Source organism: Canis aureus, chromosome 25 (assembly GCF_053574225.1).
Source record: "Canis aureus isolate CA01 chromosome 25, VMU_Caureus_v.1.0, whole genome shotgun sequence".
Classification (NCBI taxonomy): Eukaryota; Metazoa; Chordata; class Mammalia; order Carnivora; family Canidae; genus Canis; species Canis aureus.
Window position 1 is genome coordinate 39902808 of NC_135635.1, and position 14432 is coordinate 39917239.

The 14432-nt window shown below is 50.4% G+C and overlaps 1 protein-coding gene across 3 annotated transcripts in view; it reads left to right on the plus strand.

Annotated features, from left to right (window-relative positions):
* The first annotated feature begins 968 nt into the window (after positions 1 to 968).
* The window catches only part of VWF (von Willebrand factor), a 137724-nt gene continuing 124260 nt past the window's right edge, over positions 969 to 14432 (plus strand). The window contains exons 1-4 of one of the 3 annotated variants that reach the window (XM_077871349.1): positions 969 to 1150; positions 2338 to 2392; positions 3878 to 4042; positions 14064 to 14166. In XM_077871349.1, the coding sequence (XP_077727475.1) occupies positions 2338 to 2392; positions 3878 to 4042; positions 14064 to 14166 (323 nt within the window). In that variant the 5' untranslated portion in view covers positions 969 to 1150. Of the gene's footprint in view, positions 1151 to 1233; positions 1535 to 2337; positions 2393 to 3877; positions 4043 to 14063; positions 14167 to 14432 lie in introns of those variants that run through there. The other 2 variants (XR_013364392.1, XM_077871348.1) reach the window with 2 other exon arrangements.

The following is a 14432-nucleotide window of genomic DNA, read 5'->3' on the forward strand; positions in this document are numbered from 1 at the left end:
ATATGTGGTATGTGTGGTACATGTGGTATGTGCATGTAGTGCGTAGTATGTGGCATGTGCATATATGTGGTATGTGTGTGATAGGCATGTATGTGGTGTGTGTGCACGTGTGGTGTACATGGTGTGAGTGTGTGATGTGTGTGTGGTGTAGGTAGTGTACGTGGTATGTATGTGATGTGTGGCTATGCATGTGGTGTGTCACGTGCGGTGTGGTGCGTGTAAATACGTGCACGTGATATGTGTATATGCGGTATGCACATATGTGTACGTGCATGTGGGGTGTGGTGGCTGTCTGGTGTGTGCACGTGCGCGTGGGGAGGCGGTGTGTGGGGGGTGTGTGCGGGAGGCCAGGAGAGGTCAGGCACCAGCAGCGGGAGGAAGCGTCTGCGGGGAGGACGAGAACGAAGCCCGCCGGGCCATCGTTTTCCAAAGGCCTGGGCTTGGGAGCAGGCCCCTCACGGAGTCGGCGGCGAATGGCCACCAGGACGCGGAGGGCCTGTTTTCGTCAGGGCCAGGACTGCATCATTCATACCTCAGCATGGGCAGGAAGCATTATTTCTCTTCTCTCTGCAAACACAGCGGCTAATTTGGCTCAGGTTGAGGTGTTTTTCCAAACTTCCCCGGTGTCTGGCCTTGGAAGCCGGATCCAGGAGCCGTTGGAGGGGGTCCGGGTTCTCCCCCTGCCCCGGGGACAGCCAGCCTTCCCGGTCATCCCCTGCGTGTGGACGTCTCTGCGTGGGGAGGACCAGGGTTGGGGTGCGGGGGGGCGTGGGGAGGCCGAGGCCCCTCATTATGGCAGCTGTCCGAGGTCTCCCACCAAACTTTTCAAAGCCTTATCGGCTTGGAGGTATCCTAATAGCGTTTCCGTTCATTGTTTCCTGTTAGTAATTAGCAGGAGGCCAATCCCTGCGGGGCGGCCCAGGGCTATTGTGGTGGGGAAGGAGGGGGTTGGTGGACGTCACCACTGGGCTTTATTTCCCCTGGCCGCGGGCGTGCAGCCCCTGGGTCACTTAGCAGCGGGACAGGCCAGAGGCGCAGCGTCCGGGTCGGCCTCAGCTGCTGGGAGCATGGCCTAGGCCGGTGGCGCTGTCGTGCGGCCACCTTCCCAGCGGACCTTCGAGATACCTGTTGGCCCCGCTTGCAGGGAAAGGTCTGGTCTTTTGGGAGCAGGACTGGCTGAGTTGGGGGAGGAAGATCAGGACTGGTCTCAGCCCCTGGGGAAGAGGGGGTGTCCTCTGTCCCGGGGCTGGAAGGGCTTGTTTGGAGGGTGATCCAAAGCCAGGGACCACCCTTAGGCCGGCTCTTCACTTGTCATTGGGTGTCCTGTGGCTGCTTCCGTGCATGCCCGGCTTACCGCTTGTGATACTTGATGTGGCAAGCCTGGAATGGGTTTTGCTCTCACGTCTGGGTGTCTTCTGGGAGCAGCTTGATCTACCTGTGTGTTGGGAGGTTGTAGAGGGTCACCTGCTCTGAGGCCACGACGTGACTATCCCTGACGTTGAAGTGTTCCTCTCACAGGCGAATGACGGATCGGGTTTGTCTCTTTTTGGTTGGTTGGATGAGGAATTGGGTAGGAAAGGAACCCCGGCCCAGCAAATCTCAGGTGATAGATTCTGTACCCATTTAACAACGTTTTCAAGAGGAGAGGGCTGTGGCAGGGGCGCTAAGGGGTTGGAGTGTGCTCTGCAGCCAGGGTCAACGGTCTCTCTCCGGAGAGGGGCACGCTATGGGGGGCCTTGCCTGGGCCTGGGGCTACCAGACTCCTGTTCATTCATCAGCTCATTGCCTGAGCCGCTCCTCCGGGCTGGCACTAGGCCACGTGCTCATGGTATAGCGCTGGGGACTGACCCGCAAATCTGGTTGTTGAGCGTTCTCCATGTGTGGGTGCCTGTGGTGGGAGCAGACGCATGAGATAGCTCCTTCTCTCCAGTTTGCTGCCAGGCGTGGAAGGATGAAGAGGCAGGAGGGAATTAGGTGCGTGTCAGCTCCTAGCTGGTGCAGGAGTGCGGGGTAATGAGGGGCCAGGCTGGCCTGGAGGCATAGAGAGGAGAGGCAGAGATTTCCTCCTCTGTCTGGGCTCTGGGACTACGGTTTGGGGAAAGGCATCTGGGATCTGGCTCACAGTGATTCTTATTCTTGGGCCTGGTCCTGGCTGGGAGCTTTTTTTTGGGACCAGCACTCCATGTTCAAGGGCAAACAGGGGCCAGTGAGGATCAATCTTTTTTCTTGCTTTAAAAAAAAAAAAAATTCTTCCCACTTTGCACACGGACAGTAGTACATACCAGTAGCTCTCTGCGAGGACAGTGATCACTAATCATTTCTCCTGCTTCGTGGCAGATGAGTCCTACCAGACTTGTGAGGGTGCTGCTGGCTCTGGCCCTCATCTTGCCAGGTAGGTACCAAATTGCTTCCATTCTTTACTCCTGCCTCAGGGCCATTTGGAATAACTCCCTTTCAGCAATCAGCAGGTGTGTCTGGAGCTCACCTGTGTGGCCACCCTGGGTTAGGCTTGTGTTGGGCCTGCCAGAGTCACTGGTTAACTCCTCTCTTGAAGCTTCTTCAGAGCCCCCTGCCCCTGGCTTGTTTTCCCCAAGGAGCAGGTCCCTGCAAATGCCTACTCTGATTGGACAATTAAGAAGCACAAGGGCCACACAAGAACAGTCCTCTATGATGGGGCTGCAGGCTGGGAAAGAAGGAATCTAAGACTGGGATAGAGATTGCTGAGGTCATCTAGTTGAACCTCTCAGAGTACAGACAAAGAGACTGAGGGTCAGAGAGGAAAAACAAATGCTCCAAAGTCACATAAAGCAAAGTTAAGAGGTCAGTTCTCCTTGGTCCCAGGCCACTACTCTTTCACTGGACTACACTGCCTTATTTCCCCTGCTGAGATACTGAGTCTATGAATGGCAAGAGGGACCCTTCTCTGTCCCCACTTAGACCACTCAGGGCCAGCAACATCCAGCCTGCTGCTCACAATGTAGAGTGGAGAAAAATGTACATTTTTCATAACTTCTACATCTTCTGACTAGGGGAGTCCTCTGCCAGTGGATCCAGAAAACTTAGAAATTTATTCTTTGGTGCCATACCTGATGACAACACACACACACACACACACACACACACACAGCCGGTGGGGAAGTGGCAGGAGGAGTGGCTAACTCCTAGGAGTTAGCATGTGGCCCTAAGGGAGATAACACTTCATAGATTCTATGAGTTGAACACACATACTAATTTATTTGAATATAAACTCTTCAAGATATACTAGAAGATTTATGTATAAGGATGCTCATTACAATCTACTTATGTTAAAAAAATTTGGAAAAATGCTAACAGTAGGAAGTCACACTGTATATATTTAGATGCAAAATATACTATAGTCACTACAAATCATGTTTTGCAAGTATACAAAAATGGTATGACAAATTCTTTACAATCCATTGAGAAACAGACGGGTTATACAGTTTGTATGGGATAATTACAAATAAGTAAAAAATCTGTAATTGTATATATGCTGTGAGATAGAAAGAGAAAACTAATATGTTACCTCTAGTTATTGCTGAATGTTGGTAACATAACTTTATCCTATTTGTATTTTTCTTCTGTATTCTTCAAGTTTTCTCTGATAAGCATGTATTAACATTTTAAATCAGTAACTAAATGTCTTAAAATAAATAGATATCCTGTAGAGCTGTTACTTTATTATTGCTATGATTCCTCGGTGATTTTTGAGGGCCTAAAGCAACAACTTTAGTCTTGTTTAGGATGGAAAGTACTTCCCTACAGCCCAATTTTTATCCGACACAGCCTGATTTCTATAAGGCGGGAGTGGGTTGGGCTGATGATCCCAGATGTGCTCACCTGCAGTCTCTCCCTCCAGGGAAACTTTGTACAAAAGGGACTGTTGGAAGGTCATCGATGGCCCGATGTAGCCTCTTCGGAGGTGACTTCATCAACACCTTTGATGAGAGCATGTACAGCTTTGCGGGAGATTGCAGTTACCTCCTGGCTGGGGACTGCCAGGAACACTCCGTCTCACTTATCGGTGAGTCCGGGGCACTGAAGTGGGGGGATCCAGAGCAGGTGTCAGCTAAGCTCAACCCTAGGGCGAGGGCTGTGGGGGTATTCTGATGACAGGGCCTGAGCTTGCAGATTCCTGCAGAAGCACAGACGGGAATGGCCTTTCTATAACCTAGAGCTTCCCTCCAGGTCTCTCTCTTGGGAGCCTGGTGGGGTGGAGAGAGTCTTCATGTCTTTCCAGTGGTTGTGTCCATTGCTTTGTGTCCAGCTGGTGCTCTGGGAGCTGTAAAACATCAAGAAAAACGATGAACCAGAAGATGCTCCATAACACACAGAGTTCCTGGCACTTGGGAGGGGTCATTGCCACATTCTTGGTGGAATTCAGGGTACCTAGCAATGTTGATTGAGCACCTCATGTGCTCCTGGAGGAGTGCTGGTATGGTGTCTGCATTACCTCTGCACCCCACGGTGGTTCTGAGATGTGCATATGGGTGCAGCCCCCTGTTTTACAAATGAAAAGTCCAGCCTGAGGAGGTGGCATGATCCTGCCAAGGGTTGACAGTTAATAAAAGCAAGAGCTGGATTTTGACCTGCACTTGTCAGGATGCATCAATGTTCTTCTGCACTAAGGAGAGAGGGTGCTCTCCAGGGCTAGGAGTGGGGCTGGAGGTGGTGGTGGAAGATTGTGGTTTAGTGATCTTCACACTGGGAATGGATCAGATGTGTGTGACGTGTGAGTGAGGATGCTGCAGAACCTAGCAAAGACAGAGTCTGCAGCCTCGGGGAGATGATGTGGCAATGGAAGACCCATGTTGTTAAAGCAGTTTTTCATGACTGTTGGTAAAGAGAGTCAGGAAGGCTTTATTCAGGAGGGGCCATTGCCATGAGGGGGGTGCAGTAGGGGAGAGACATGAGGGCTCCACTCCAAATATAACAAGACCACGTGGGGACTTACAGCCAAGGAGCTGGGTGCGGCGGGGTGGTGGTGGTGGTGGTGTCAGTGGATGGGAAATCAAAGGGGAACACATCGGGGAAAACATCTGGATAAGCCCGCCTGATAGGGTTCTTGCTGAAGGCGGGCTGGGGTGATAAGATATTGAGGAGGGGTGTGAGGAACTGGTCAGATATTAAGGATGAGGGATTTTTGATAAACTGACCCAGCAAGATTCTTGCTAAACTGAACTAATCAGACCAAGGACAAAGCCTAAGGTGGGGACCTAACTGAGAGGTGGGCTCAGAGGAGCCCAATTCAGGTTTGGTCAAGGTATGTTTTTGTCAACACTCAGACCCTTACCCAGATGCAGGCAGGAGGGCTCTAGGGGCGGTCACTGCACTGGTCTCCCAGGCTGGATGCAGCCCTCGGTGCTCAGTGCACGGTGGGCTGTCTGGTTGCTGCGTGGTCTGACAGCTGCTGTAACTAGGAGGCTCCCCTGCTTCTCTGGCTGCTCCTTATGCCTTCACCACCTGCCCTACCTCTGCTAGAAACTCTGTCTCAGTGTGAATTCAGTGGCCCCAAATTCACTAGGCTGCAATTGTTCCTCCTCCACCATGAGGAGGAGGAAGGACCATGTCCCACTCATCTTTGTTTCCTGGTGCTTGGCTCACTGGGGTCTCTGGCAGCCCTGACCATGGGGGTTCACAAAGCCCGGTGCCGTGTTGTATTGAAGAGCCTCCCTGATTTCATGAAAAGCATGGCATGGGAGGAGCCTTGGGGGAGGGGTTCTGTTGGGCAGAAAGGACAGAGCAGGGTGTGTGTGTGTGTGCTGCATGCAGGGGTGACAGCCTGAGTGCAGGGCGGAGGCTGGAGGGGTGGATGACCTCTCACGGCAGCCCGGCAGCAGCCCGGCAGCCCCACGGGGAGGTGAGTGTGGCTTGCACCAGGTTCTCAAACAACCTGTGTCAGGATCGCTGCAAGAGCTGGTGAGAAACAGGTTGCTGGGCTCCATCACCAGAGTTTTTGAGTCAGTGGATCTGGAGTAGGGACTGAAATGTTCATTTCTTTCTTTTTTAAGATTTTATTTATTTATTCAGAGAGAGAGGCAGAGACATAGGCAGAGGGAGAAGCAGGCTCCCTATGGGGAGCCTGATGCCGGACCCAATCTCAGGACTCTGGGATCATGACCTGAGCCAAAGGCAGACGCTCAACCACTGAGCTGCCCAGGTGCCCCTGAAATGCTTATTTCCAATAAGTTCCCAGTTGCCTGCTGCTGCTGCTGCTGATTTGGGGACGAGACTTTGAGAAGCATGGGGCTGGGGAATAGCAGGAAGAAAGGCTGGGTCAGGGGGTGAGACTGACGGCCTGATAGGGAGTTTGTTCCTCGATTCAGCAGCAGTGAGGAGCTAGTCTAGTGAAGAGGGAAAGGCTACTTTGCCAAATATGGTCCAGAAAGTGAGAAAGGCAATAGGTAGGGTGGTCTTGGCCATGATAACCAGGCAAGGAATGTGAAAAGGACCACAGATATCCTTAGCGCACGACAAATGGAGAAAGTCATTCAGAATACTGAACTTACCCTCCACCCACCCCTTGCTTTAGAGGCAGCAACTGGGTAGTGACTCAAGAGAGCAATTGTGGAGAAAAAGCAACCCCTCACTTTCCCTGGGAGGCTCAGGACCAAGCCCCTCCTGCCTCAGGTGGCCCCAATGTTTATTTTAAGTGGATTTCTGTACCTTCAAAATCATAGTGTAGTTACAGCAACATGATCTTCAGGGCATGATGCTAAATGAAATAAGAGAAAAATACTGTATGATCTCACTTCTATGTGGCATCTAGAAAAGAAAAGAAAAACAAAACCCAAACTCTTAGAAGAAGACATCAGATTTGTGGTTATCAGAGGCAGGTAATGGGTGAAGGGGGATTGGATACAGGTGGTCAAAAAATACAACCCTCCATTTTTAAGATAAGTCCTGGAGATGGGATGTACAACATGATGACCAGGGCTAACACTGCCATGTGGTGTACAAAGCTCCTAAGAGAGCAAGTCTTAAAAGTTCTCATCACAAGGCAAACATCATTTCTTCCTTTTTAATTTCCCAATTAAAAAAAAAAAACCACAACCCACAACCCAGAGTGGCTTCTTGTATCTCCATAAAATATCCAAAAGGTCCTGGAGATAATATCTAAGATTAATTTATTTTTAAAAAATTAACATTTTTATTTTCAGCTAATTGTGGATTCAATGCAGTTATAAAAACAAAACACAACAACAGTTTACCCTTCATTGGTAACATTGTGCAAAACTATACTCAAATATCACAACTAGGAAATTGACATTGAAACCATCTTCTGATCTTTCTATGTGTTCTTAGTTCCACACATCTTAAAAAAATCATAGGGGGGTTCCATACAGGCCTCTTACATAAGACCCCTTCTCTGAGTCTGGGATATCAGTGGGAATAGAGGATTAGGAGTGACAGGAGAAAAGATTTTGAAGGACAAGTGACACCCTCTCCACTGTGCGGCTTCTGGCTTCAGGAGACTTTCTGGGAAGGGGGACTATATGGAGACACTAGGGGTTGCTGTCTTGACTCCAGCGGCGGACTCCTTATCCTGGAGGTGGATTTGAAACAAGGTGTAATGAAATCTAAAACCCCACTCCGGACCCCTCCCCATTCAGGGTACGCCTCACAGGCAGGGAAACTTAGGCTGTCACTGTCACCTCCTCCAGGAAGCCCCCTGACCACTCTGGCTCAGTCCAGCTCTGGGCTCAACCACTCGTGGGGACCGATTGTTTTCCATCCCCTAGCAGGTGGTGGCTCTGCCCCCAGTGGAAAAGGAAGCTTAGAAAGAGCCACAGTTACAGTCAGAAAACCATGCACTGGTCTTGGCTCCCCCTGTTCACTGAGTCCTTAGGGAAGTGGGCATGCATCCTAGCTCCCACCACCTCATCTTTAAGATGGAGATACTGTGAGAATCAAGGGAGAGAAAGTGTGAAGTGTTACCCCAATATTAGTGATTGAAAGTAGCCACCTTAACATTGGGTGTCCAATTGTTGGACGTGAACATGGTGGGCCATGGGGCCACGGGGCCCTGGAGGCTGTGTCTGTCAAGGTCAGGGGGACATTAGCTTGGGTTTGTGTCTGAGGCCTGGCGTTTCTGCCCATCCTTTTTGGGGTTTCAGAGAGAGAGAGAGCACAAGCAGGGGGAGAGGCAGAGGGAGAAGCAGACCCTCTGCTGAGCAGGGAGCCAGCTGCAGGGCTCGATCCCAGGATCCTGGGGTCCTGACCTGAGCTGAAGGTGGACACTTCACCCTCTGAGCCACCCAGGAGCCCCTGTGTTGTTCTTAAAACAACTTGTCAGCTGTCAGTTTTCTGGCAGGTAATTGGCCTAAAGCAGGCTTCAAATCTTCAAAGATTTTATTTATCTATTTGAGAAAGAGATGGTTCAAGAGAGCATGAGTGAGGGAGAGGGGCAGAGGGAGAGGGAGAAACAGAGTCCCCACGGAGCAGAGAGTCTGATGTGGGCCTCGATCCCAGGACCCAGGGATCATGACCTGAGCCAAAGGCAGCCACTTAGCAGACTAAGCCACCCAGGCAGTCCTGGGTTAATCACACTTTAACGCAGATTCATTTAATTCCCACCAAAATTCATGCTGCTAACATCAGAGAGAATGGGTGGTTACTTTTGTATTTTTGGTGCTGCTGGTGGTGAGAGTGTTGGGAAGAGAGGAGTAATCTGAGGAGGCTGGGGCTGGGGAGGGTGGGTTGGCACTTCTGCTTCCAGGGCCCGAGGCACCAGGCACCAGGGTCAGGCACGCTTAACATGACACTTCCAATTTACACGTGCATGTCTGTCCTCACATACACCTCTGCCCCATTGTTCTCCAATGACATCCTGTTTCCTTGCTTCCAAATCACAGATTTCCATTCCTCTAGAGGGCTTGTGGACCTTGTTCACATCCTGGGTAAAGTGTTTATGTCTAAGCATGAAGGACCACCTGGTGCAAAGGGAAAGAGCCTTTCCTTGATCCTGGCTCTTGGTCGGGGCAGGTCCAGGCAGGCCACGGCCACAGGTCCCGCGGCCCACAGGTCCAGGAACCAGGCACAGGGACCACTGGAGTCCTGATGCCCACTGCTCAGAGACTGCTCTTCCCAAGGCAAGTTGTAGGATCTGGTTCCAAGCCAGCCCAGAGAGAGCCGTAGAACAACCAACCCGTGTTGAGTCACTTACCCAGAGGACCCTTAGTTTCCATATTAGTAAATGACGCTGTTACACCAGATCCCTGTTTTTTGGCATTTGTAACATGATCACCTGCATTAGAATCACAGGCGTGGAGGTAGAGTGTTTGTTAGAAATGCACATTAGTGATTTTCGCGTTCTAAAGTCCAGGAAAGCACCAGATCTGACCCTGGTTCTAGCTGCCAGCTCGCTACCCAGTACATGTCCCATCCAACATGTGGGGGAAAGCCTTGCTCCCTCACTTAGTCCCCTCGGTCACTGAGTTCATGAGGCCAGACGAGAGACAGCACCATGGGGAGAACTTCCCTGGTTTGCTCTGGCCTCTTGTGGGGGACACCCAGCCCATTTCTCTCAATGGTTATAGGAAGCGCTAACCTGTTTGTCTACAGAGTCCCTCCTGGGCTCACTGGCAATTTATAAGCTCGTTGTCCTGATGGCTGTACATCATCAGATCCTCCCCTGCGTTCTGCAGGGAGGGAAGGAAGCAAATAAAATATAAGGCTAATCCGGAGTTCCCTCCTGTATTAGTGGTTAACTCAATCCAGAGCACTCAGAGGCCCCGTTAGGCAGCTTTGTGTTTCGAAAGGAGATTTAGACTTGGAGTCAGGAAACCTGGGGATGGGCTCTGCCTCGTGTTAACAGCATAAACCAATGGTTCTCAACCTGGTTGATTTTTCTCCTAGAGGACATTTGGCAGGATCTGGAGACATTTTGGATTGTCACAATTTGGGGGTGGATGCTATTGTCATTGAGTGGCTGGAGGTCGGTGTTCCTGCTAATTAGCCTGCCATACACCAGAAGGCCCCACCACACAGAGGTGCCTGGCCACAAATGTCACTCTTGCTGGGGTGGACAAACCATGTTGTCAATTTAGGCTTCAGTTTCTCTATCTCTACATCAGTGTTTTTCTTTTTTTTTTTTTTTTTTTTTTTTACATCAGTGTTTTTCAAAGTGAGTCATAACATATGGATTTAAAATTAATGGATGTAACCAGCATTTAAAGAAATTAAATGGAATAGAATAGAAAACCTTAGGTGTCAGAGGGCACGGCACATGAAAGGGTAAGGGATGTGAAACATATGGGTGTGTGCATATTGGGTCATGAAGTAAACTGCGTTTTTACTTTGCTTCCTGGGCAAAAACGTTTTGTCTTTTTATTTTTTTAAAAGCTTTTATTTGACAGAGAGAGTAGGAGAGCGCAAGCAGGGGGTTGGCAGAGGAAGAAGGAGAAATAGGCTCCCCATTGAGCAGGCAGCCCGATGCAGGAGTCGATCTTGGGACCCTGTCCTCAGTGGTTGCTTAACCAACTGAGCCACCCAGGGGAGAATAAGCAAGAAGGTTTTTAAAGCCACCTGTTTAGACCATCCCCCAAGAGTTTTCCTGCTGCCATACTGTTTCTCTCTCTCTCTCTCTTAAAGATTTTTATGTTTAAGTAAACTCTACACCCAGCATGGAGCTTGAACCCATGACCCTCAGATCCGGAGTTGCATGCTCTACCAACTGAGCCAGCCAGGTACCCCCATGGTGTGTTTTTCTGTATTGAAGTCTTCTCCAGGTCACATTTCCAAAAATCTCCTTGCTGCCCACCTGCTTTGGGTGTGGAGTGACTGCTCTTAGGGCCTCCCTCTGATGTCCAGTGTCAGGAATCCTGCAGGCTCTTCACAGTGTAGTGCCCGCCCCCTTCGCACTGTCCCCTGGACAAGTGATGATCCTGGGCAGCCAGCCACCCCCTTCCCCTGACAGGCGCAGCCTCACACAGTCTCTGTTCAGCAATGCTCCCTGGCTTCCCAATGTTGATCTTTCCTGGGCACATAGAGCCAGCTCTTCAAATACTTAAACCAGCGCCTGGTCTGAGAGTCCCAACTGTCTCACCATTCACTGGCTCTGTGACGATGGGCTAGTTATCCCGAGGGTAGCCACCTGGGTGGATCCAAGTCCCACTATCAGTGGGGACAGGCTGCCTTTATTATTTATTTGCAAAGAGTGGGGGCTCCCATGCACCCCCACACAGTGGGAGCCTTTCACCCTTACAGGGATAGTGAGCTCGGCTTTCCTAGGGCACCTGCCCTCCATGGAGCAAGCGACTATTTGGGTGATTCTACACCCTCGAAAGCTCTGACAGCTGCAGGGTGGTGGCTCACCCCAAGCTGCCTGGTTGCATCTAGAGCGTCTCCTACCCACCCTCCAGCTACATGCTCCCTGGCTGACTTGCTCTCCAGAGCCTTTTGGAATCCTCGTGAGAGGATGGGAGAGCCTGCAGGAGAGGCACATGGGGATTCCTCTCATTTCTAGGAAGGAGATGCCTTTGGCTCAGAGGCAACATATTGGCTGAAGTTAACCCGGTGAAGCAGGGACAGGACTGCCTGTCCATCTGCTCTGTGACACTGGCCATGGAGGGCAAGGAAAATCACATTGATAAGGAGACAGGTTCTATGGTCATAAGGGACCCAGAGCCTCCAGCTTCCTGGGCTCATCATGCACCCTCTCCTGCAGGCAGGAGGTAGACGGAGCCGTGCCCTGTCGGGTAGGCTCGGCTCCAGAGGAGGCCGGGAAGGGAGCTGGTCTTCGGTCCACTGCGAAGGCCCAGGGGCATGGAAGGCTCTGGGGAGGGTTGTCACCAGGCTGTCCCATTTGCTTGTTTTCTCGAGATTTTACCTTGGAAATGTCCAAACATGTAGAAACGTTGAAAGACTGAGACGGCGACCATCCATCCATATGCCCACCGCTCAGATTCTGCCATTAGTGCTTTGCTCCCTTTGTCGGATCACCTCTCTGGGTGGTTGTGTTTGTTTATCTTTGGCTAATTTCTTGCCGTCAGAAAGTTTGCTTAACTATTCAAAGATTTGCTTGCTGCAAAACTGTTCTAAGTGAAAATGCAGAGCCGGCAAGCTCGTCGGGGAAACAGGACAACACCCTCTTTAATGTGGCCTGGAGCTCTGCAGACCGTGGTTTGTGGGCTGCAGGTGGTCTGGGGGCCTTCTCTGGGGGCCCCTGAGCGGCTGTGGATCATTCAGGAATCTACTCTTAGAATGGGCCAGTTATTTACCCGTGACTCCCTCACCGAGATCTCAGCAGAAGCGACTGTATTTTCTGGTTGGTGTGTGCGTGCGTGTGTGCTTGCGTGCACGTGTATGTGTACATGCGTGCGTGCGTGCATGTGTATGTGTATGTGTGTGCGCATGTATGCGTGCGTGCTTGTGTATGTGTGTGTGCGTGCGTGCATGTGTATATGTGAGTGCATGGGTGCATGTGCACGTGTGTGTGCGTGTGTGCACGTGTGCATTACAATAGCTCATCGCTGTCCTCCGGCAGCTCTGTCCAACTCAAGCCTCAGCTGGGGAACTCTTTCTCTCTGATTTGGTCAGTGGCCCAAGCCATGGCAGCAGCCCATCTAATGCAAACATACCTTCCCACCTCCTGCACTTAGTTCCACATTCCATTATTATTATTATTATTATTATTATTACTTAATTTATTTCAGAGAGAGAGAGAGAGCACACGAGGAAGGGGGGCAAAAGGAGAAGGAGTCTCTTTGCCAAGCAGGGAGCCCGATGTGGGGCTTAATCCCAGGACCTTGGGATCATGACCTGAGCCACCGAGGTGCCCCCAGTTCCACAGACATTCTTGCCTCTTCTTTTGCTGAGCCACTGGAGCCTACACTCTTCTAGGAGAGGGAATATTTCCTCATTTTCAAGCCTAATCTTTTTGCCTGGGTTCTTTGCCCCGTTTCTGCAGGACCCTCAGGCGTCGAACTCCATATTTGACTCCCTCTTCTCCAGCATCTTCCATCTCTGTGTCTGCTGCTGCCCCTCATCTTTCTTTCTCATTTTTAGCAACTTCCCAGCTCTGAGGCTTAAGACTCAGACTCTACATTGTTCCCTCTGGCTCCTTCACTCTCTGTGGCCAGTCGGTTATCTTTAGAGATTCCAGTTCTCAGGGCCCCGCAGTGGGATGAATCTCCATGGTGCTGTGCCAAATGGGGCTCCTGCTTGCTTCCCTGCTTTTAGGTCACTGCTCCCACCCTGGCCTCTGCAGGCCTCTGGGTTTGCCTCTCACAGCTGAACCCTTGTTCAGAGACGATTTTCTCTTGTGTTCGCCTATTCACACATATCTCATGGCAATATCAATCATTTATTGCCTCCTTCCTGAGTTTCCCATGTGGATCAAGGCACTTTGCCCGCAGGATCTCTAACCGTCTCCTAGAGAATCAAATTCAGTAAACTGAGACAGAACTCACGAGTCTCCATTTTAAACAAGAGCCCAGGGATTCTGATTTGGGTTGTCCTAAGAGGACATATTACATAACTCTATCCTAGGGTACCTGTTACCGCTAATTCACAATGTTGCTTTTATTCACTGCCTTACAGTATGGTCAATTGCTGCCTCCTTCTCTTAGATGGTAAGCTCCCAGAAGAAGGGGTCATGCTTTTTTTTTTTTAAGATTTTATTTATTTATTCATGAAAGACAGAGAGAGAGGCAGAGACATAAGCAGAGGTTGAAGCAGGGTCCCTGTGGGGAGCCTGATGTGGGACTCGATCCCAGGACCCCAGAATCATGACCTGATCCAAAGGCAGATGCTCAACTACTGAGCGTCCCAGGGATCATGCTATTACAGTTTTCTTTTGAGAAATAGAAGAGACTATTAGTGGACTATGTATCCAGAAGGCGTGCAATAAGTATTTTTAGATGAAGGGAAAAATGAGTGAGTAAATTATATTTTGGGGAAGATTTTTTTGTTGTTGTTCATTTGTTACGTCCTTGGGGAGAGTTCTCCATGAGATGGGATTAATGATGTACATCAGATGATTAGAGGTAAATATCCCGGCTTTTTTGGTAATAATCATAGTTACTGACTCTTTTCTCTTTCAGGGGGCTTCCAAAATGGCAAGAGAGTGAGCCTCTCCGTGTATCTCGGAGAATTTTTCGACATTCATTTGTTTGTCAATGGTACCATGCTGCAGGGGACCCAAAGGTAAGTCAGAAGCCCAGAATGTTCAGGTTAATATGGACCCTGGGGATCACTTTGCAACCCCCCTTGTTTTTTCAGATGAGGGAGCCGGGGCCCAGAGACAGGAAGTAAATGTGCCCAGGGAAAGTGAGTGGCAGGACTGGGTGAAAGCCCCATATCCCGACTCCTGGTCAAGGAGACTTTGCACCAAGGTCCCAGCCCTGGAGCATGGGGTTGGGGTTGGAAGGTGGAGGGACATGGAGGAAATGCATGAGAAGCACGCTTCCTGA